Consider the following 20,566-nt stretch of genomic DNA (forward strand, 5'->3'; position numbering starts at 1 on the left):
GCTCGGTGCGAGCCGGCGGCAGCCGCAGGAGCGGGACGGAGCGGCTCAGCCCCCGAGGGACCCCCGCGGGAGCGGCCCCGCCTCCAGCCGGGAGGGAGGGACACGGGGACGCCGCGCGTGGGGAGGGGGTGGGCTCCGGGACCGGGCGGTAGAGTGGGCTCTTTACTACGAGGCTGCCCGGAGAAGCTGTGGACGCCCTGTGCTCCCTGCAGGTGCTCAAAGCCATGCTGGATGGGGCTTCAGGCAGCCCGGGCTGTTGGGGCTGGGTGGATTTTGGGGTCCCTGCCAACCCAAACCAGGCTGCAGTTGTGCGTGGAAAACGCAGGGGGTGGGTCAGGCCCACCCAAACAAACCATCAGGCAGCTACAAAGCAAAGCACCTTCAAACACGAAACCAAGTACAAGGATTGAGCTGCAGTCCATCTTTCCTTTCACCCCGACGTCGGCAGAAGGCACACAAAGAAATCACCGAGTGGAAAATGAGACGGTGCCACGTAAACAATCCGTGGATGCACATACACAACAACGCACAGAACTGAGACACGAGCAACAGAGCAGCAGGGGGCAGCCCCCAGCGGCAGAGCCCAGCAGGGTTTGGGGCTGGTCGATGTGTAAGGATCCGATCAGTCGTGTGTGCTCCTCCAGCACTGCTCTGCTGCTGCAGCCCTCAGCCCCGACCCACCCAGCGCTGCTGACTCGCTCAGGCTGCATCCTGCAGCATCCCTCCCTCATCCCGGTGCGGTGTGGGTAGGTACAGGGCTGATGGATGCGTCTCCAGGATAAAATTTAAGTCCAAGGATGCTCCTGTTGTTCCCAGCTGTTTTGGAGCCGCCCCCCAAGCATCCAGTGGGCAACCTCCTGGGGAAGTGTTCAGATCCAGTGTGCTGCCCAGGTCTGCCCACACAGGGATATCATGCCACTGAGGCACTAGAGTGCTAGAGGCCGAGGGAGGTGGGCAGCTGAAGCCCATCAGAGCACACTCGGACTGGCTCTGACAATCAGGAACAACGTTGTCTATGGGAATAGAGGTGGGAAGTCCTGCTTGAAACTCCAGTCCAGAGTTGGCCAGCTGATCTGCCACCCAGTGCTCGCTACTGGAACCAAAGGCATCCAGGAGCATCCCCTCCTCCAGACTGGCTGGGCTAATCAGGGTCTGCTGTTCTGCTGGAGCAGAGCTGCTCTCTGACATAACAGAGTCCAGAGAGATCATAACATCCTGGCCTTGTGCACCAGGTGCCTGGGGCTGCTGTGGGGCTTGAAATGCTTGTGAAGCTGCTGGATTAAACCCCCAGTGATAGAACTGAGTCACAGAACAGCCCTCCTCCCTGCAGTGCAAGAAGTCCATGCTCTTTCCATCACCCTCCCTAAACAGCATCTGCTCCACGTAGGAGGGCGACTCACTGCTCAGCCTCTCACCAAAGTCCTCAGATGGCAGCTCCTCCACATTCAAGTTAAGCAGACTGTCCTCCCACCGCTGTAGCTCTGTACTGTCCACACTGAAGCTCTGGGAGATGTTTCCATCCACCTCACTCTTCTCAAAGAGGGCTTCAATAGCCATCAGGAGGGAGCTGCTGTCCTCATCGTGACCGGCTTTTCCAACTTGGCTTGGTCCATCAGGCTCAGCATCGAGATCTGGCAAGGTGAACTGAGGGACATCAGTGTGGGAGAGATAGATGGATGCATCCTGCTCCATCAGAGCCCCCAGAATAGAGTTGGAATCTACAGCATGCTGCTTTGTGTGGGTGCCTTTCTTTGTCTGAAATTCCTCCTTACCCTGGAAGGAGTCCAGGGAATTGGGAAAGTTGTTCCCATATAAGATCGCTTCCCCTGTGACAAAGCTGAAAGGCAGCTGAAGGTTTTGCTTCCGGAAACGCTCCTCCCCTTCTTCATTTCTTCAGGGTGGAGGAAAAAGAGAGGGAAATGTATGAGAATATTCTCCAGGCCAAGCAGGACCAGCCTCCAAGAAGCAAGATGAGAGCTCACAGACCTGCCCAAGAGCAAGGGTGAGGGAATGCAGCTGGAAACCCAGCCATACTCACGACAGGACTCGCTGCTGGGAGATGATGCAGTCAGGCTCATCTCCTTTGTACATCAGCCAGGCACTAGCCTGCAACCACACCCAGGTGCCCTTCTTGGTCAGCAGCCGGAAAACTGTCATCTCGCTCTTCCCTGTCTTCATTACTGGGGCAGAGAGAAAGGAGAGGTGGCACAGAGGCTCAGTTGGACAGCACAGGGGCATGGTCAAAAGCTGCAGCCAGTGCACAATGCTGCATGTCAAGGTGTCCCTGCACAGGATGGCACTTTACCAGCTCCCTGTGCAGGTATCAAGCAGGACACCTTCACCACAGCTCCTACAGACCTCAGAAACACAAGGGAGCAAGGCCAAGGCAGCACTGCTGCCACCCCACAGACTTGCCACAGCCCCAGTGCCCACCTCGAAGTTACTCCCTCAGCACTCACTTTTCATATGGTTCTCTGCACAGTACATCACGTCGGCTGCGTGCACAAACTGGTACCCAGATCCTCTGCTGCTCAGCTCTGCCTCTGTGTAGCCCAGGATGACGGTCCCCCTGAGGGCAGAGCACAAATGGGCACCCTGTGGCACTCTTGCTTTCTGTTCTGCACTTATGGCCATGCGTTTTGCCATGATGAAGGCAGGAGATGCCATACAAGGAATCACAGGCGATGGTAGTGAAGTCCAGCTTGTGCTTTGACTGGAAGAACAGCATCTTGGTCCGTAGCTCCAGGATGGAGAAAGGCTGCAGGGGAGTCACGATGGCAAAGAGAGCAAGTGGGACAGGCCCCAGGGACACGACCGATGCCCTCTTCTGCTGCCCAAGAAGAAGTTTCAAGCGTCCGTGGAAATTCAAGGCCTTGCAGGGGATGAGAAAACAAGGCAAGCAAGGTGACGAAACAGGAGCTGGGAAGGGGTCTGTCCCAGCTCACATCCACATGGGACATGAGTGAACACGGGCACACAGCAATGTGTTCAGGGGTGATGCCAGTGCTTAGAGATGTCCTGGCATTACCAGAAATCCTGAGGAGTTATCCAGCAAGCAGCGCAGGCGGCAGCTGAAGCTCCTCTCCATGCAGGCAGGGCGCTCTGGGCAGTGGTGGTTGGGGCTCCCTGCAGCAATGCATCCATTGGGAAGGGCTGGCAAAAAAACAAGTGGAAAATGAAGGCACACCTTGCAGACCTGCTAGGACACTGCAGAGCTGGGTGCAACCACATGCCTGCTGGTCAGTTCCTGAGGTGTGGTTTGGGTCTCTCCAGGGGTGACTAAGGCTGAGACCGTGCTTCCCAGCCCAGCACTCACCGCTGTGCAGCTGGCAGTGGAAGGCAGCTCTGTCATCCTTGTGGATCAGCTCGTAGATGCTCTGGTAGATGAGATCTGACTGCAATGACAATGTGAAGAGTGTGGGGCTCTCCCTGTGACTAAAGGCAGGGGGGTTTCTTTTGGGTGGTAAAAGTGCAGTTATTGAGAACAGAGAAACGAGAAGAAAGGGTTTTGAGTACAGCGTGGAGATGTACCAAATAACCCTCCACGAGGGTTCAGACAGGTTCTGTCTTAGAGTGTGTGGCTGACCCACAACCCATAGACTTTACATTCTATCCTAAAGCAACAGCACACTTTCCAGCTGATAAGGCAGAAGAGAGAGGTTTAATTTTAGCAAACAGAAAATACTTTTGTAAGCAGAGCACTGCAAAACCTACAACTTCCTATTATGTGAGAAAATGTGTGTCAGAGCATGCCACAGGTATCAATGGTATACCAGGAGGGTTAAGTGAGCTCTGGCAGCTGCACTATTAGATGTCCCAGATGCAAGTACAACTAATGGGTGTATGCTGGGAAGAACTGTACAGAAATTAGTGACCTAAAACACACTGCTACCAGGAGAAATCCCTTTGGAAGGGATCCTACACGTGTATGTTTGGTACAACCTGAAGCTAGCTAGGCGTTGCTGCCTCAGTTCTTTTTATCACATTAGAAATACCCTGTCCTGAACAGAAACTGCCATTTGACTGAGCCTGTGGGAGCTGATACTCTGGTGCAAACCATCTTCTGAAGCCCCTTCAGAAAACCAAGCTTGCACCTGTGGCTACTAAGCTCACAAGCACATTGTTGGCCTTCACAACCCCTGAAGAACATGACTCATTTGAAAACATCCATCAGAGGCGACCAAAGTGGGCTGGGAGAAGAAAAGCACTGGCATTGGCTGCCAGCACCTCTTTCCCAGGTCTGCACTGCATACTCAGGAAAAAAAAGGCACCCACCTGATGAAAGCCCAGATAGTTCTGCACAGAAGGGGAGATGTAGAAGATGTAGCCGTCTTCAGTCACAGTGATGACAAATCCATTGAGTGCCTGAAAGCATACATTGAACCCAGAGTTACTCCCCTTAGCTTCAGAAGAGCTGCTGCCTGGCTGGCCTATTCTCAAAGTGTTCCTTAAGTACCCAGGGACGGGAAGAGACTTTCCTTAGTAGGGAGCACACTGAAAAGGAAAGCACTTTGTGATCACAGAAGGCTTTTGGCCCTGGTTTGTTGGTGGGGAGGTCTCACAGTCAGCATGAGCAATGATCAGAGGTAGCCTGGTCATTTTGTAAGCCATAGTAAAACATCTGTGTTCACTTACAGGCATGGCAACTACTGCATCAGGAAGCACTGGCTAAGAAGTACAAGAAGTAAAGACCAATTCAGCCACTGTTATCATTTGGAGATAGGAAAGCATCTGAAAATAGCACCCACTTTGGAAGTACAGAGGTGACTACATCTGAAATCTCAAAGCCCAAGTGACACTGTATTTGCAAAGGTATGGCATTCCCCATGTCCTAGGCATGCAAACTGATGCATCTTTGAGGAGCTAGCACCACCCCATTCTAAATCAGCCTCTAATCCTCTCACACAGGACCACAATCCCTTCCCATTTGATTTTAATCTTGTTTCTGACAAACGTCTCAAGTGACTCCATACTTCTAAAGGCCTCCAAACACATCCTGGCATTGAACTGTCACTGTAAGAAACCAACCTGCAAAGATTCCTCTGTTCTTGCCTTTGTTACAGATAACAGAAGATGAGGCTTTACATGCAAGAAATGAAAGCAAAAGTCAACTCTATAAAACATCTTTGTGTTATAAACACACTGTCTGCCAACTTCACCTCCTGACTTCCACTCTACAATTGCTTATGTTGGCAGCAGTTAAACACACATCCAACCAGTAGCTACTTGCTTAAAAAAGGCCTGAGGCTCACAGGTGCCTTCCCCCAAGCCTGCAAACCTGACATGAGTGCAACCTTCAGTGAGCTGGGAGGCTCCCTGTGTGCCTGGGTAACTCCCTCTGCCCAATTTGCAATGTATTTGCAAAATTAAAGTAAAATCTGCACCAAAAAGATATATAATAGTGGGATTGCTTCATGAGAATTGCTCACCATTGCTTTCAAAGAGCAGCACAGCCCCTGTGCAGAGAAGCACTTCTAGGTAATTATTCAATTTAAGGAAAATGATTTCCTTCCTTGATGAAGCAGAGGAGAAAGGCTCATGGAGACACCTGAGGAGGTTAAGTCTGTATGAAAAGTATTCCATCCAGGCCTCAAGACAGCAAGTGCCCATCTCTGAGCAGTTCCAGCAGAACACTAGTGACGCAAGCTCTCTTCCTGCTGCTTTGCAGTGGAGCATCTCAGGTGTACTTCCCACTCTCCAAATAACTTTCAAAGGTGTTTTCATCATTTAGAATCCAAACAACTGAAAGCTCAGACCTCCATTTCTTTCTCCCAGGCAGCACCTTTTTTTTCCCTACGACCCAGTTCCATAACCATAGCTATACTAGCTCACCCTGTCACAGCTCACATGCTTGCACAGTGAAGGTGAGTATATTTAGACTCCACACATGGACCACCACCAACCAAGAAAATGGCAAATTCAAGTTGTAATGCATTCAGGGCAACTTTAAGTTGCTGCAGTGGTAGAAGCATGATTTCTCAGTGTGTCTAAATAAAGCTGACTGCAGGTTGGCCAGCTGCTAACACCAGAAGGTACTGGGGTTGGGCGACTTATGGTCCACCCTGCAGCTCATCCTAGGTGCACTGTGATGGCTTGGATGCTCCAGAGCAAAGAGAGCCAGCTGGTCAATGGAAGAAGAGGACAGGAAAATCAAAATTATTTTAATTATCTTGGATTATTTTAAATGCTGTTGGTTCAAGCATTTTGCTTGATACTATACACATGCAGCTGGCAGTGAGACTGGTCCCTTCCCTTGGCACGCTGCAGCCTACCCCAAGGAGCCTTGAGTCAAAACCTTTGGCAAAGTATTGTGTTTGAATAAAATACTTTTTAAGGAAAAAATTGGGCAGCTCAGCTGTAGGATTTTAATTCTGTTAACACCCCACATGCTATCCAGATGCCTTCAATCATCCACAGCTGCCAATGCTCTGATAGCTCAATAAATTGCCAGCCATCATGTGGCCTGGATCAAACCCTTGGAGAGCATGTGGGAGCAGCCTCATAGAGAGACTTGGGCAATTGCTGGCTCTCTTCTGGCTATTGTGTTATTCCTCCAATTCATCTGTGACTATCATACTTGCAGACATCTGAGTCAGTTCTTGGGAAGAAAGCCCCCGGGGGAGAAATCACATAGCCCACATTTTGCTGCCAAAGTCACACAAAGGCTCCCAGGTGTCACCACCTCAAGAGATGTGGTTCTCGTGGGGGATCCTGCTGGGGCTGTGCTCCAAAGTGCTTGCATTTGCCCATCTGTCCATAACAGCAGGCATTCATTTAAGACCACGCAGTAGCAGCGTTGAAGCACCAAGGTAGGACTTCAAGAAGAGCAAAGCCACAAGGAGCCTTCTACAGGCCTGCCCTGCAACCACAAAGAGCGTCGTATTTTCAGTTGAGATGCCTAAGTGTTTATTTAGCACCCAGACTTTCCAAGGAACCTTTCTGATTCATTTCCTTCTGGGTTTGCACTCACAAATTGCAGCCTGAGCTCTAGTTCTCTGATGCTTAGCGAGGGCTATTTCACTAGATGTACACTGGCCTTTTTGTAAGGCAAAGCTTGCACTGCTCATCGATTTCATCCACAATAGCTTCCCAGATCCATCTTCCTTTCTTTTCCTTTCCACTTTCAAACTGAACCTGGGCTTTCTCTATGCCAGACAGCTGTGAACTCGTGGTAGGGAAAGCAATTCCTAGTGGACACGTTATCATGCACCTACCTCCATTCTCCTCTTGGCATCCACTGGAGCACAAGGAACCCACCACCCTGGAAATTCATTGGGATCATTCCCTATGCTGACATATGATGCCCATGCACCCTTCTAGGCAGGACGGACAAGCTTATGAATCAGTACCTTTGCCATAGCAAACTGTAGTAGAGGATGAGAGAAAATGAGCCAGGCAGTGACACTGATGCCTGTATTGAGGTGCTCAGTGCCTGCTCAGGGTGCAAAGACCACAGTCAAGCACTTCCTTGCAAGAAAAGGGTCTCCTCTTGCTCTACAGCTGGGACCACACATCCTGTAGCTGCTGCTGCAGTCTGGTGGGCAGGGACAAGCCATCCTGTCTGCCAGGAGCTAACGGAAGATCCCAAATGACCCAACTAGGGCACAGTACCTGGAGCAGCAGGTCCCCCTCTGGAAGTGGCTCCCCGTTGAGCTGCAGATGCGCCTGTCCATTCTCTCCTGGGGCTCTGGGCTGATCCAGCATGCAGTCGCCAACATCTGTACCTACAGCTGCAAGTAAGGCAGCACAAAATCAGCGTGGAGGGGCAAACTAGGAGCCTCTCCCTCCACCTCTTCGTCCTCCTCTCCATCCTGGTGTTGCTTGTGAGTGGATGCATCGTGCAGGCAGCTCAGAGAAAAGAGAAAGAAGTTCAGAGTGGGTGGGAGCTGGAGCAGAACCCCTTAACAAAGGCATACTCACTTGCCCAACACTTCCTCTAAGACGGTGTCTTCCCTGCTATGTCCCATTTCCGCCAAAGTCTGAGTCAGAGACAACAAACAGAGGGGAGTGGAATGTTTCAGGTTGGGAAATGCCATCACCACAGCAAGAAATCTCTAGCTGAGGGCCTGGTAGACTTGGAGCTCGCCACCATGGGCCAAGTGCTGCACCACTGTTAGCTTCAAGCTGCCCCAGTGCTGTGAAAGTTGCAGTGGGGAAAGGCCCTCCTGCCTTCAGGTCTTTCCTCCACTGGGGTCTTATCCTTTGAAGAAACACTTGACAGCACAAGCCCAAACTCTCCTTCCAACCTCAGAACAAATCTGAAGGCAGGTGTTCTAACAACTCAAACAATCTGAAGCTTGTCACACAGTTATGGGACACGGTTCTGTATAGCCACTGTTCCTGGCTGTACAGAAAGCTTTGGGTTTCAGGCAGCAGCACACAGTCACAGCTGGAAAAAGCGTACCCAACCTGGAGGAACAGTAGTTGATCAGTCTGGTCAGGGGATGTGAGCCCTCTGGGAAGGGTTTGGAAGGAAAAGGCTCAACATTTAAAGGTGTTTCACAGGTGCAAGGCAGCAATGAGATAGAAGCCCCCACCAGGCCGTGGGGGGGGACCACAATCCCATTTTGCAAAGGCTTTCAAAAAGTCAACATCCTTACAAATCAGGGCAAAAGCAAATCAAGCAGAGAGCTTATCCCATGATTGCCAAGTGATCCACAAGGAAAAATATCCAAAGCCCATTTGTACCATTGGTATGGTTTCAATTTGCTCATGATGGAGTGGAATAGTTTCAAGGCAAAACATTTTAATTTATTTTAATTCTCTGGAAGGGCTGACTCCTCTCTGAAGCATTGAACTGGGACAGGCTGGCAGAAGAATTCAAAAAGAAACCAAGTTCTTCCAAAACAAAGCTCCCAAAGGGTGGAGAGGATGCACATGGTCCCTGGCTTTTTCTGTGTCCACCAGCAGCACCAGCACAGAGAGCAGCAGCAAGCCAGGGGGAACAGCACCCAACACAAAACACCTGCTTGCTCATTTTATTGTTTCAGCAACGTTATTTCACCCTCCCCTCCCCACTAGCAGTACAATACCCATCTTGTCAAGGGGTTTTTGATTTCCCCTTGGAGTTGCTGTCTTCCCCTCACATTCTCAATGGCAGAATGGTCAATTTCTGTACAACCGTGCTGGAAAACTGCAGATTCTGCATCCTATGGGGCATGTTAGGATGGTCTGCCTTAGGTAGAAGGCTTAGGGGTACAGAGAGACAGTAGCAGGCCCAGGCAGCTGCTACTGGGCTGTCTAATTCCACCATTACCACACTTCTCGTAAAGTCTTGGGATTGAAGAGGGATTTGATGCTGGGCTGAGGCTGTCCTCAGGAACCACAGCTATTCCTCAATGGTCCAGAGACTCTGGAGAGCTTCTGCAGGGGAAGAGCCAGCCTGCTTTCAGGTGATGACCCTCTTCATGTTCAGCCACATCGTAACTATTTCATTTCCCAAAGTTCCCCATAACTTTCCCCAGACACCTGCAGTGATGAGCCTTGAACAAAGCATCCCTGTGGCTTTTACCCCTCCAGGAAAATTTCTGTACACACTGACAGTAAAACCACCAAAAACCACAGGGGCTAGGAGTTGATCCCACACAAGATGCCTGAGAACAGCCACACAGAGGACTCCAGGCCTACGCAACAATCAAGGGTACATAGGTGATTTCCAGTCACCTTAATTTGGAAGGGAAACAAATTCTTTTAATGCAAGAACAGAAAAAGCATCCCATTTGTACTAAGGGTAACCCTGTGAGAGAGAGGGAGCACTTGTGAAACAACTGCTCAAGACACGTTACCTCCTGGGGGACCTCACTAGCACATAAATGTACTCTCATCAGAGACAACTAGCAGAATTACTGCTCCACAAAAGGCAGAGATCCCACAGCACTTGATGGCTGGCTCTGCTCACCCATGACACAGGCTGACAGCTCTGAGCCCCCTGCCCTCCTGCAGGCTCCCTGGCATGGCTGGCTGACAGAGCAGGGCGATGTGTCGGGTATGTCACCCCCAGTTTAAGACACCCATTATAGCATAACATTGAGGATCTTGCAAGAAGCAGTTGAGACCACAAAGTTCACACATTAAAAGAAACCCCAAGCCTCCCTGAAAACCATTCAGAAGAAGTGGTTTTAGCTGTCTGTTGTACTTCTTTCCCTTGTATACCCTCTCAAGCCCAGCATGAGAACACTGAAGCCACTGCTGATGCTTTTTGCCCTTTTTTCCTTTCCTTTGCTAGATACCCTGCTCCCATGTGCACTAAGCCAAAAAAAAAAGATCATAATATAAGCTTTTGTCTGTTAGTTTTTAAGGCTAAGGCCAGAAAACCTGAGCAGCCTGTTGAATGAATCACATAGCAAGGATTTCCAGGGAAATGGGCTATTAATACAAGATAAGAGATAGCACGACACACCGATGATATGCAGTTACTACATAAATCCCAGGCACTTGCTGAAGTAATTTAGGGACCATTCATGTCTTCAGTGGGCTAGGAAAGAGGCTTTTGGTGTGCAGTGTTTAAGAAGAGGGGGAGGAAATACAGCCGGGTGCAGCAGACCCTGGTACCAGTGAACTGCATGTACATCCCCAATAGCACTCTGCTGGGTTGGTAATCCTTGCCTTCAGTAGGAGGTTTATAAGCCTTGCAGTGTGGAGAAAGGCCTCAAGAATGAGAAAAAGGAGAGAAGCAATCAAAACTCTTCACCTTTTCTCATCATCTTCTTGAAACCAATTACAGCAGTGTGACCACAGAATCTAACACATCCCTTGCCTCTGGCATAGTTTTATGAATGGAAAAAAATATATATATAATCAGGAAAAGATCCTGGGGTCCGTTCTGCTCCCATAGGCTGAGTTACACCAGTTGGAGATGAGAGATTTTACCTATAACAAAAGTTCCCCTCTGAACAGACTCTGGAGATGTTTGACACCATGAAACCAGGAGCTCCCTGCTCTTTCAATAACACCATGCCACATGCTACTGTTTTCCTCTTGGACCCAATCCCAAACCCATCAAATCAGCACCAACTTTCACCTCTGCTGTTCAACCAGTGCACAGTGCCAAGCAGAAGAGGTGCACTCCATCCAAGCAGAACAGCCTTCTGCAGGTAAGTGCCAGACACAAGAAGTTTCAAGAAGTCACCCAGTACTCTCCCAAGGAGTGCAGAAATGCCCCACGGGATCCCACACCAACCTCTCCCACCTGCTGCTGCGAATGCTCCTGTATGACCTTACAGGACCTTGCCCACAAAATTGACTTCTTGCATTGAATCAGTTACTTCAAGCCTAGATTCCTGCAGCTTTGGTCTATGGGAATAACAATCAACGAGGAGGTGAATAGAAAAGTTGAGTTGATGCTGGCTGGAGTTCCAGCAGGGCATCAGCTCCCTATAATGACAGAACCATACTGCCAAGCTCATTCTCAAGGGATGCATTTTTGCACCAGCACCTGCTTGGTCAATTGCTTGTCCTACTATTGGCCATTGGTTTTATCAGCTCCACAGCGTGGTCTTGTACTTGAAGAGAGTTTGTCCCTGGTTCTCTTCTGAAGATGCTGCCACCTGGATGACCTTAACCTGGGACAATGGTATAGCAGCACACACCCTGAGCACGTACTTTCCACCTGGCAGAACACTTTAAGCACTGCTGCTGTTTTGTTTTGTTTTTTTGCTGCTCTTGCCCTTAGCACAGCCAGCACTTTGCCACATCAGCAACTACTCCAAGATGTTTCTCCACAGTCTTCAGCATCTGCTTCTTTTCTTACATGAACTCTAGAAAACTAACCCCAGCATAGATCTCCAGTTAGCTGGAAGCTTTCCAAACCACTCAGCACTAGGCTTTGAGAAGCTCTCACTGTTTGCAGCAAGTGGTGGTCCCATCACACCAGGAGGAGCCCAGAGCATCCAGCAGCACTGCAAACACAAAGCCAAGCTTTTTTCCCTTTGGCATACTCTTGTGAAGATGAGGATCGGCAAAGTCCCTCCAGATTTATCCAAGAGGCTGTTGGATCCCAGTCCAAGTAGCAACCACTGCAAATCACTGCTTGTATACAGAAACACGGTGAGCTTCATCTATCTTGAAAAGAAGTAATAAAAGTGACTTCAAATGACTTTCTCTTCTGATGGTTTAAGAGGCTGCTAAGAAGTCAGGATGGGCCAACTGTAGGGAGAAGTAAATGAAAAATGGGACAGTGGGTCACTTAGTTCTCACAGCACCAGAGTTCCCAGATGTAGAGCAGCACTGGCAACACAGAGCTGCTCAGAAAAGAGCTATCCTCCTAACTGAAACGTGGGCTGCCATCAAGCTGTCTCCTGGAGAGAGAACTTCCGTTGCTCCTACTGCTAAAACACCTCTATGCTTAAAACCATGTCACAGCCTATGATAGCAAAGCACAATCTAGCTGAGTCATTGAAATAAATCCTAGCAGGCACATTTCAATAGCACCAGAGTCATCCTTGCTACCAGCAGTCAAAGGCTAGATTCAATGAACAAAGCTCAGAAGAGATCAAGCTCTGAACCTGCACCTTGCTATGTTGCAATGTCACGGGGAAATAATGCAGAGATACCTCAGGAGGGACATGCAAGCTTCACACCAGGCAAGAAAAGGAAAGCCATGGAGATGCCAGAGGTTTGCAAAATCATTTCTCAGAAAGTTTGGTCATTTATTCCTTTTCTGCTTTGAGTTTGTTGATATGAATGGGCAAACACCAGGAGGAGAGGGTACCTCAGCCCACACTAAGCATGCTGGCCGGATATGCAAAGCTGACACAGAGTGAAAACTCACCTCTAGGTCACTGAGCTTGCATGCATCTGTCATGAAAAGCATGCACCTGGCTTGCAGATAATGCAATCTTACATGAGTCGTGATGTAAACATTTACAGTAGGCACAAAAATCTGCACAACAAACCCAGCTCTAAATCCAACATGAAGGAAGGCAACTGGGCTTGTTCTCTCAAAATGACAGCCATGCTTGGACCAAAAAACACCAGGAAATGGTCACTTCTTCCATGAACTGTAGTCGACCCCCAAAAGGGCACAGATCATGTGCTAGACAGAAGCTGCAGAGCTTGTCAGAAAACATTAACCATCCTCGCTGAGCTTTCAGCCCATCTATATATGTCAATACCATCTCTGTCAGGCTCAGAGATCTTACTAACCATTTCTGAAACATCCCCATGTGCTTGTTTATGGCATTTAGCAGGGCAAATGATTTATGATTTGGGGCAGTGTCACACCTGCCACATGCATTTTCATAAGTGTGCTGGTAAATGCACTGGTTTTCCTGCTTCCAGTGACCAGGCAGCAAGTCTTGCTGCTTTAAGAATGGAAAAAGCTGCTCTGATGAAGAGCTTCAGTCAGACAAGCTTAGCCCATGTGCTACAGTAGGATGGAGACCACAGATGTGACCTTACCACAAGGTGCAACTGCTGGATGTCACCTGCATCCATGTTGGACATGCAATCTTGTCATGGACAAAGCATGTTTCTGGACACCAACTCAAAGCCTGACCAGCTCAACAGAGGCCAGCCTCCAGGAAGACTTCCCTAATAACTCCAGCAGGTGTTGCATGCTCTGCAGGTCAGACTGCCCCTCTCCATCTAGTGAGCAAGGTACATGGATCCCTCCATCACTACCAAGAAGAAATCAGATGAAGGGCTGTCACCTTTGCAGGGTCTTCTTGAGAAGGTTTCCAAACCAAAAAGAGCTGTACTGAGGTGGCAGGAAGAAATATGGCCAATGCATGCATTCAGGGAGGACAAAGGGACTGTTCCATCCATCTCTCACCAGTCTCACCTAAATGTTCAAACTGAAAATAAAAAGGTGAAGTAATGCACCACCAGCACCAAAAAGCCAGATCCAGAAGCTCCAAAATGCATAAGAACTGGGATCTCAAACAGTGCTTTCCATGGATGTCTGCTTATTGCAGTAGAGGAAGTATTGGAGTAGAGGAAGAAGCATAACTGACCTTGAATGACACTGGAGTTTATTCAAACTTGGATGGACTGAGTTCTGAGCAACTTAGCTTGGACTAGATGACCTTTAAAGGTCCCTTCCAACCTGAACAGCTTTACAATTCTATGAAGAGGCTGCATGTGAAATATGACAAAGCAAAAAGTATCAGAGAGAGATTAGATAGTGGGCATGAGCCCATTCCTCTTATCTGCTTATACCTGCTTTCACATGCAAACTCCTGCCCCAAAGCCCTGAATATCTGCTGCTTTGGCTTCCAGTCATTGCAGGGGTCACAGTCTCAGATGGATTTTCTGGCACATACTGCATTTCTTGCAAGAACCACCTCTAGCAGTGGGATTTTTATCTATGACACAGCCTGTGCAGGCACGTGGCCAGGGCTGCCAGCATCCACCTCCCTGCCAAACCGGTTATAACCACGTACTTTGGCTCCACACAGACCACATGAACCTTTCACCTAGGAGAAGGAGCAATGCCTGGACTCACTAAAAACACTTGGAAAGAGGAGCTCCATCAATATGGCACAAATCAAAGCTGCCTGGCTGAGTGCTGAAGGGGCCAGCAAGGGATGGAAATGCTCGCCAGGCAATGCCATGCTCTCCTGCATGAAATGGAACATATCCAGCAGCAAAACTAAGCCAGAGAGAGCAATAGGAGGGGTTTTGCTGTCTTCCCCCACACTGCGTGATGTGAGAAACTACAGGCAGGCTGCCATGACTCCTTGATGACACAGGCCTTCAGCAGACAGGGCCAGAACTGATGCTGATCTCCATGAATTGGTGGAATGACCTGAAGTCAAACAAGATTAATTTCAAGGCAGACATGGGCAAAGCAAGGGAGGGGAAATAAATCAAGGGCACAGTGCCCAAATGGAAGTAATTGGGCTGGCAGAAGGGTTCTCCAATACAAGGATGAGTTTCAAGTTGAATGTGAATATACACAATGATGATTGCTTTCCTAAAGCAGCTCTCACTCTGGGAAAACGCATGCTGAGAGCACACAGTGGAATGCACTCCTGCTCAAAGGCTGAGATCCTGCTGAAGTGTGGTGCTTGGCATGGGGTCCTCCCCTCATGGTGACGTGCATCCCTAGCTGGAATGACCCAGGGGACAGGTTACAGACCTGGCATGGGGCAAAAGCCAGGATAGCTGAGTTTATTTGTACTAGAGGAAAGGTGACTTAGGAAGAGCTTTTAAGTGTAGAAGGATGGCTTTCTGTCCTCAGTGTGCTTGGCCTTCATCTTCTCCCACATAGCACCTGTCCCACAGAGCACAAGGCACTGGTGAAGAACCGTGTGCCTGTCCCTGTTCCCCCCCCATGCCAAGCACACCTTGTCTCCCCTAGCTGCAGGATGAACACTGCTCTGTAATATTCACCTGCCTTTGTAAACAAGTTATGAAAGCAATGCCCAGCAGCCTTTCCAGCTTTATTTGTGCTGCAGTCTGAAGTTCATTTCCCGACAGCCAGAAATGACTCATGGGCATGTGGAGTCTACCCTGCCAGCCTGGCTCTGTATGGCTGCTTAACCTCCTACCTGCTGCAGAGCACCATCACACCATTACAGAGTTGTCCTCCTCTGAACTTCAACCAAGCAAGGTGGGTTGGTGCTATACCTCCACCACCACCTTGGACAGTATTAGTGTTCCAGACTTACCTCGCCCTCACGGCATCAGGCTGCATGTCAGCAAGGACCCAACCACACAGAGGGATTGAATCCTATTTCCCAGATTTGTTCCCCAAAAAGCAGACAGAGGAAAACTTTCAGCAAGTCTTGCTCTCAGTTCAGCGTGGCTTTAGAGGAGCCCAGCAGTACCCAAAGCACATGCACAGCAAGTACTCCTCTGTGCACACATTCACAGCAAAGGCAATGTCTGTAGGAAAAACTGGGAGCCCTCAACACCAGAGTTTTCATCAGCAGTAACTATCTCGGGGCAACAGTACCATCGGAGTGACAAGCAGAACAGCCCTGCATTGCATCTCCTACTTACACCTGCCCAGAGGAGATGCAGCAGCCCACAGATCCCCATGGTGTAAAGGAATCTTTGAAAATGTTCATAAGGATAATCCCTTTCACCCTCCATGTCCCACGTGGGCTCCTGCAATGTCCTTCCTGGAGGAGGTGCCCAAGCTGGTCCTCACATGTTTCTTTTCAGAGACCTATAACTCGCTGAAGAGGTTTAGATCTGGATGTGCAGCAGACAAAAATGAAGGGGATTCCTTCCAGAGGGGACAAAAAGTGTCTCCTCTGGAAGATCCAAGTGATTGATGTCCTATGATCATATCTCCCAGCAACCACTGCCTACACATTTTAGGAGATATGGAACTTTTCTCCCCAGTTTTCCAGAGTATCTTTGGTCCACAGCTAAAGATGCAATGTTGACACAGTATTTAAAAGAGGGCTATAAACAGGAGAGGAATCGACTTCTTACAAGACAGGACAAGGGGAAATGGTTTTAAGCTCAAGGAGGGAAGGTTTAGATTGGATGACAGGGGAAGTTCTGCACAGAGAGAGTGGTGAGGTGCTGGCACAGGCTGCCCAGAGAGGCTGTGGATGCTCCATCCCTGGAGATGCTCAAGCCTAGGTAGGATGGGGCCCTGTGCAACCTGGTCTAGTAGCAGATCTGGAGGTTGGTGGCCCTGCCTGTGACTGAGAATTTGGAACTCAGTGATCCCTAGGGTACCTTCCAACCCAAGCCATACTCTGATTCTACGATTAACATACAAGGGTTTGATATCATAATCATCCTGTCTTTAGGAGATACAACCCTCCACACCAAAGCGATCATCACTTCAGGATGGGATGTAAACAGTGCAGCAGGGATTGAACCCAGAAGCTTTTTCACCCCGACACAAGACACTTACCCATAAGGTAATTCTTCACCTTCAGGTATCCTACTGCCAGTCGCAGGCTGGAGAGTTTATCAAACCTGGTGCATACATCTTCAGGGAAGGGCAGCAAGCCAGTCAGCTTGTTCAGTTCCTCATTGAGCCGATCTCGATGCCTCTTGGAGGGGCTGGACTTCACCCCCTCAGGAGCTGGTGGTTTGGGGCTGGAAAAGGCAAAGCAGAGTTTGATTAAATGCATCCAGCAGGCTCTTCCTAGCCCCAGAGCTGATGTTACTGCAGCCATAACGGTAAAATGCTAGCAGAAAAAGGTAAGACCATGAGGCAGTAAAAGCAAGCTCCAGCAAAGCCATGAGGCTGGGGACAACATGCAGTCCTGGTAGACATTCTCCAGTGGGAACATGGAGAATGCATCAGCCTTGCTCCCTTTACAAAGCCCTGGAAGGGAAAGGGATGCCAAGTGGAGACCTACAAGCCATCAGAGCATCGCTTGGTCAGGTTAGACTCCTGCACCCACATCCCATTCTGGCTACTATTACTCTTTCCTCTTCCTCCTCGTCCTGTACCCAGCATGAGAGCCTGAGTGCTCAGAGACTGAATCCATTCTTTCACTTGTTAACTGATGCTATAAAGGGAAAACACTCATGAAAATCCACAGCAGCACTTGGATTAAGAGATATCACATAGGATGGTTTTAGGGCACAGCACTTAAAAAAAACAACAAAAAAAAAACCTTCTTTTTGTTTGTTTGTTTCTTTCCAAGATTATGATCTCTGATCCTTTCAAATGGACATTTCCAAACTAAAACAACATCTGATGGCAGACTTAGGTTCTGGGACAAACACTGAGCTTGCAGGGCCTGTGACAGCAGCTCTTGTCTGTCATAAGCTGGCTTGGAGAGCCATCCCCATCAGCTGCAGTCCCACCACTGAAATCCCAGCCATAGAAGACAGAGGTTGGCTAATGACTTTAATGAATCTGGGATGTCACCTTGTCTCCTTTGGTTTCCAATTTTTTAGCTTGAAGAAAAACACTTTAGATTTCACAGGGGACCCACAACCCACTCTGTATGTGGTTAAATTGCATCTCCTAACATGCAATCTATATTGTTTTGATGTAATTTGTGTAACCACAAACTCTCCTTCCACAGGGAACCTCGCTTCACAAAGCAGCTTCGGATAGCAGGATCTGCCATTACTTAGAAGCAATTTAAGCTCTGCCCTCGAATACTGCTCTCAAATCCCATGTGGCAGGACTGCTCACATGTGTGACAAGAGGGGAAATGAGTACTAAATGAAATGCAACGAGGTGCCAACTGAATTTTTATTACGGAGAGCTACCCATGGGTCTTCTAAGCAAGGATGGGAAATCGTAGCATTTCTCCAGAAAACCTCTATCAGGCTGTTTTGTGAGATGAGAATCAGGATGGACAGACCCTCTTCTGGAGAGATTAGGTGCAACTCATCGCCAAACTTGATCACACAAGCCAAGCAGAACACACTGGCACGGATGCTTTGATGTACTCCATTAGCCACTGGCTTAACAGGCCCTTCTGAAACCACAGCCATCACGGAAAAAAAATGAAATAGTTTTCAATTAGAGCATCAAGGAAAAAACAAACAAACAACAACAAACACCCAACAGAATACAAAGTGAACTAAGTAATTCTAACTTTCCTCAGATATCTGCACACTCGCTGCACAGACACACTCCATAGAAAGGAAAAGGGAGCCAAGCAGGTAGTGCTGCCTCTTATGGAAGGGGAGATATGCAGAGTCATAGCAGGGTCTCCTGGACAGCCCAGGAGCACCGATGGTGCTTGCATGTGTGGGGTGGTGTGGCCAGCACCAAGGCACAGCAGGGAAAGGGCAGGAGAGCTGCAGAATTGCATTGGCTCATTCACGTAGGCCAACACCATGCCCTGCAGCATGGGAGCTCCAAACCATCCTCACGGATGCCAGAGAGAAACATCTGGGCACTCTTTGCTCTCTACAGAGCAGTTATTAAGCTTCAAAGTGCAAGGCAGCAGGAAAACTGCCAGTCCCGACTGCACACAATTAGCATGGGAAAGGCATGGACATGAGCACAACCAGGTTATTAGCCACTAGAGAATCTGCACAGATGAGCACTGTGAGGAAACCATGCTTCCTCTGAAGGCAGAAATAGCAGGGCTTGGGCTGGACAGGTCCCTGTGTTACGCAAAACATGCTCAGATTCCATGTCCCTAGGGTGGGCTTTGTCTCAGGGACAACACACTGAGCCCTGGCAGCTCCATGCCTGCACAAGCAGTGAGATAAAGGTGTCTTGGAGGGCTCTGCATCCCACAAGCAGGACTTGCTTTCAGTTTCCTGGCACAGAAACCAGAGTCCGTGATGAAGCTGCTGATTAAAAAGCTAACGGCCCCAGCATTGGCCAGCAGGAGCGAGAACACGTGGACTGCATGGCTGCGAGCAGGGCAAAGGCTGCAGCACTGCCTCCCCGGCTGCTCTTGGATGAGGAATCCAGCAGAAGCAGAACAAGCAGGTACTGAGGGTGCCCAGCGCAGTATCCAGGTGGATTGTGAACAAACATTCTCCTCCACCCCAGGCTTGAGCTCAGCTCATCCCAGAAGCAGCCCCCAGAAGCAGGCACCCGAGTGTCCCACATGCCTGCTGACCTCAAGCCGCAAGGTGCGACTGCAGAGGGTTGGGGGGAATGGGGCCCTAAAGTCGGGGAACAGCGTCGGACCGTGACGGAGCCCCACGTCTGAGCTACCCAGGGCTGGGTCAGCGTCAGCCCGCACCTGCAGCCACGCACAGCCGAGCTACCTCCAGAGACAACTCGGGCTGGCTGCTGTTTTACCTTACCCAGCGCGGCAGACCCCAGCCAGCACCAGCAATGAACGCTAAGCAGGACGAAGCGCAGCCCTGCCCGCCTCCCTGCTTCCTCGCAGCGAGCTCCAGCCCTGCCCTCGGCCCCGAGGGCACGGTCCTCCTCCGCACCCACCTCCTGGGCACCGGCTTCTTTCTCTTCCTCCCAGCGTACATCCCTCCGGCAGCACCGAGCACCGCCGGCCGCTCCCGGAGGAGGAGTTTAAACAGTACTAAAGCGGGGCGGCCCCGGCCCCTTCCCCGCCCGGTCCCGAGCCGCCCCACGCGGTCCTGCCCGTCCGAGGAGCCCGCAATGCTGTCCCCGCTTCTTGGCCGCTGTGTTCCTCCTGCGAACACCCCACTCCCGTCCAGGCTGGCGGAGAGTGATTGTACTCACAGGACCATAGAGTTGTAGAACCATAATGGGATTTCTACAAGACAGTTATCCTGTATGTGTTGGCTCTCCCACAATTATAGGAATGTTATAGGAAATTCAAGTAAGCTTCGTGTTACTTAACAACTTCAAGAGAGGAAAGGAAAAGAGAGAAAAGAGGTAGATCACTATCCTGGTTTCAACCCCTTGGTATAGTACCAAAACAAAAGGGGATGCCCTCCCCAGCCAGACTGAAATGTAGTTGGCTCCAGTCCAGGACTGGTTGAGACACCAGACCCCTCCTGTGACTGAGTCACCTCCTGGGGCATTGCCTGGGCATGTCCCTCACCCTGCCCTGTGACTCGAACACCCTGAGTAGTGGTGATACGCATATAGTAGATAGCAGCAAAAGAAGAGAGGAGATGAGAAATAAAATCGTGGAACCATGAAGCCTGGAAAAGACCTCTAAGATCATCTAGGCCAACTGTCAACCCATTATCCATTGCCCAGGTACGTCCCTTACATGTGCAGGTTTGTCCCTTA

At 49.7% G+C, this 20,566-nt stretch overlaps 1 protein-coding gene across 1 annotated transcript; it reads right to left on the bottom strand.

Moving 5' to 3' along the window:
* Positions 1–699: 699 nt before the first annotated feature.
* On the bottom strand, positions 700–19,866 carry LOC136057879 (aryl hydrocarbon receptor-like). Its single transcript, XM_065750923.1, has 10 exons — positions 19,787–19,866; positions 16,820–17,007; positions 7,612–7,730; positions 4,272–4,365; positions 3,317–3,391; positions 3,029–3,153; positions 2,670–2,872; positions 2,460–2,569; positions 2,039–2,180; positions 700–1,891 (listed from the first exon to the last, which is right to left on the bottom strand). The coding sequence occupies exons 1-10, from the start codon at positions 19,825–19,827 to the stop codon at positions 700–702; spliced, it is 2,289 nt and encodes a 762-aa protein (XP_065606995.1). The 5' UTR covers positions 19,828–19,866.
* Positions 19,867–20,566: the final 700 nt, after the last annotated feature.

The sequence above is a fragment of the Cyrtonyx montezumae genome, unplaced genomic scaffold (genome assembly GCF_038088225.1).
Source record: "Cyrtonyx montezumae isolate F1298 unplaced genomic scaffold, pur_monq_1.0 scaffold_7, whole genome shotgun sequence".
Classification (NCBI taxonomy): domain Eukaryota; kingdom Metazoa; phylum Chordata; class Aves; order Galliformes; family Odontophoridae; genus Cyrtonyx; species Cyrtonyx montezumae.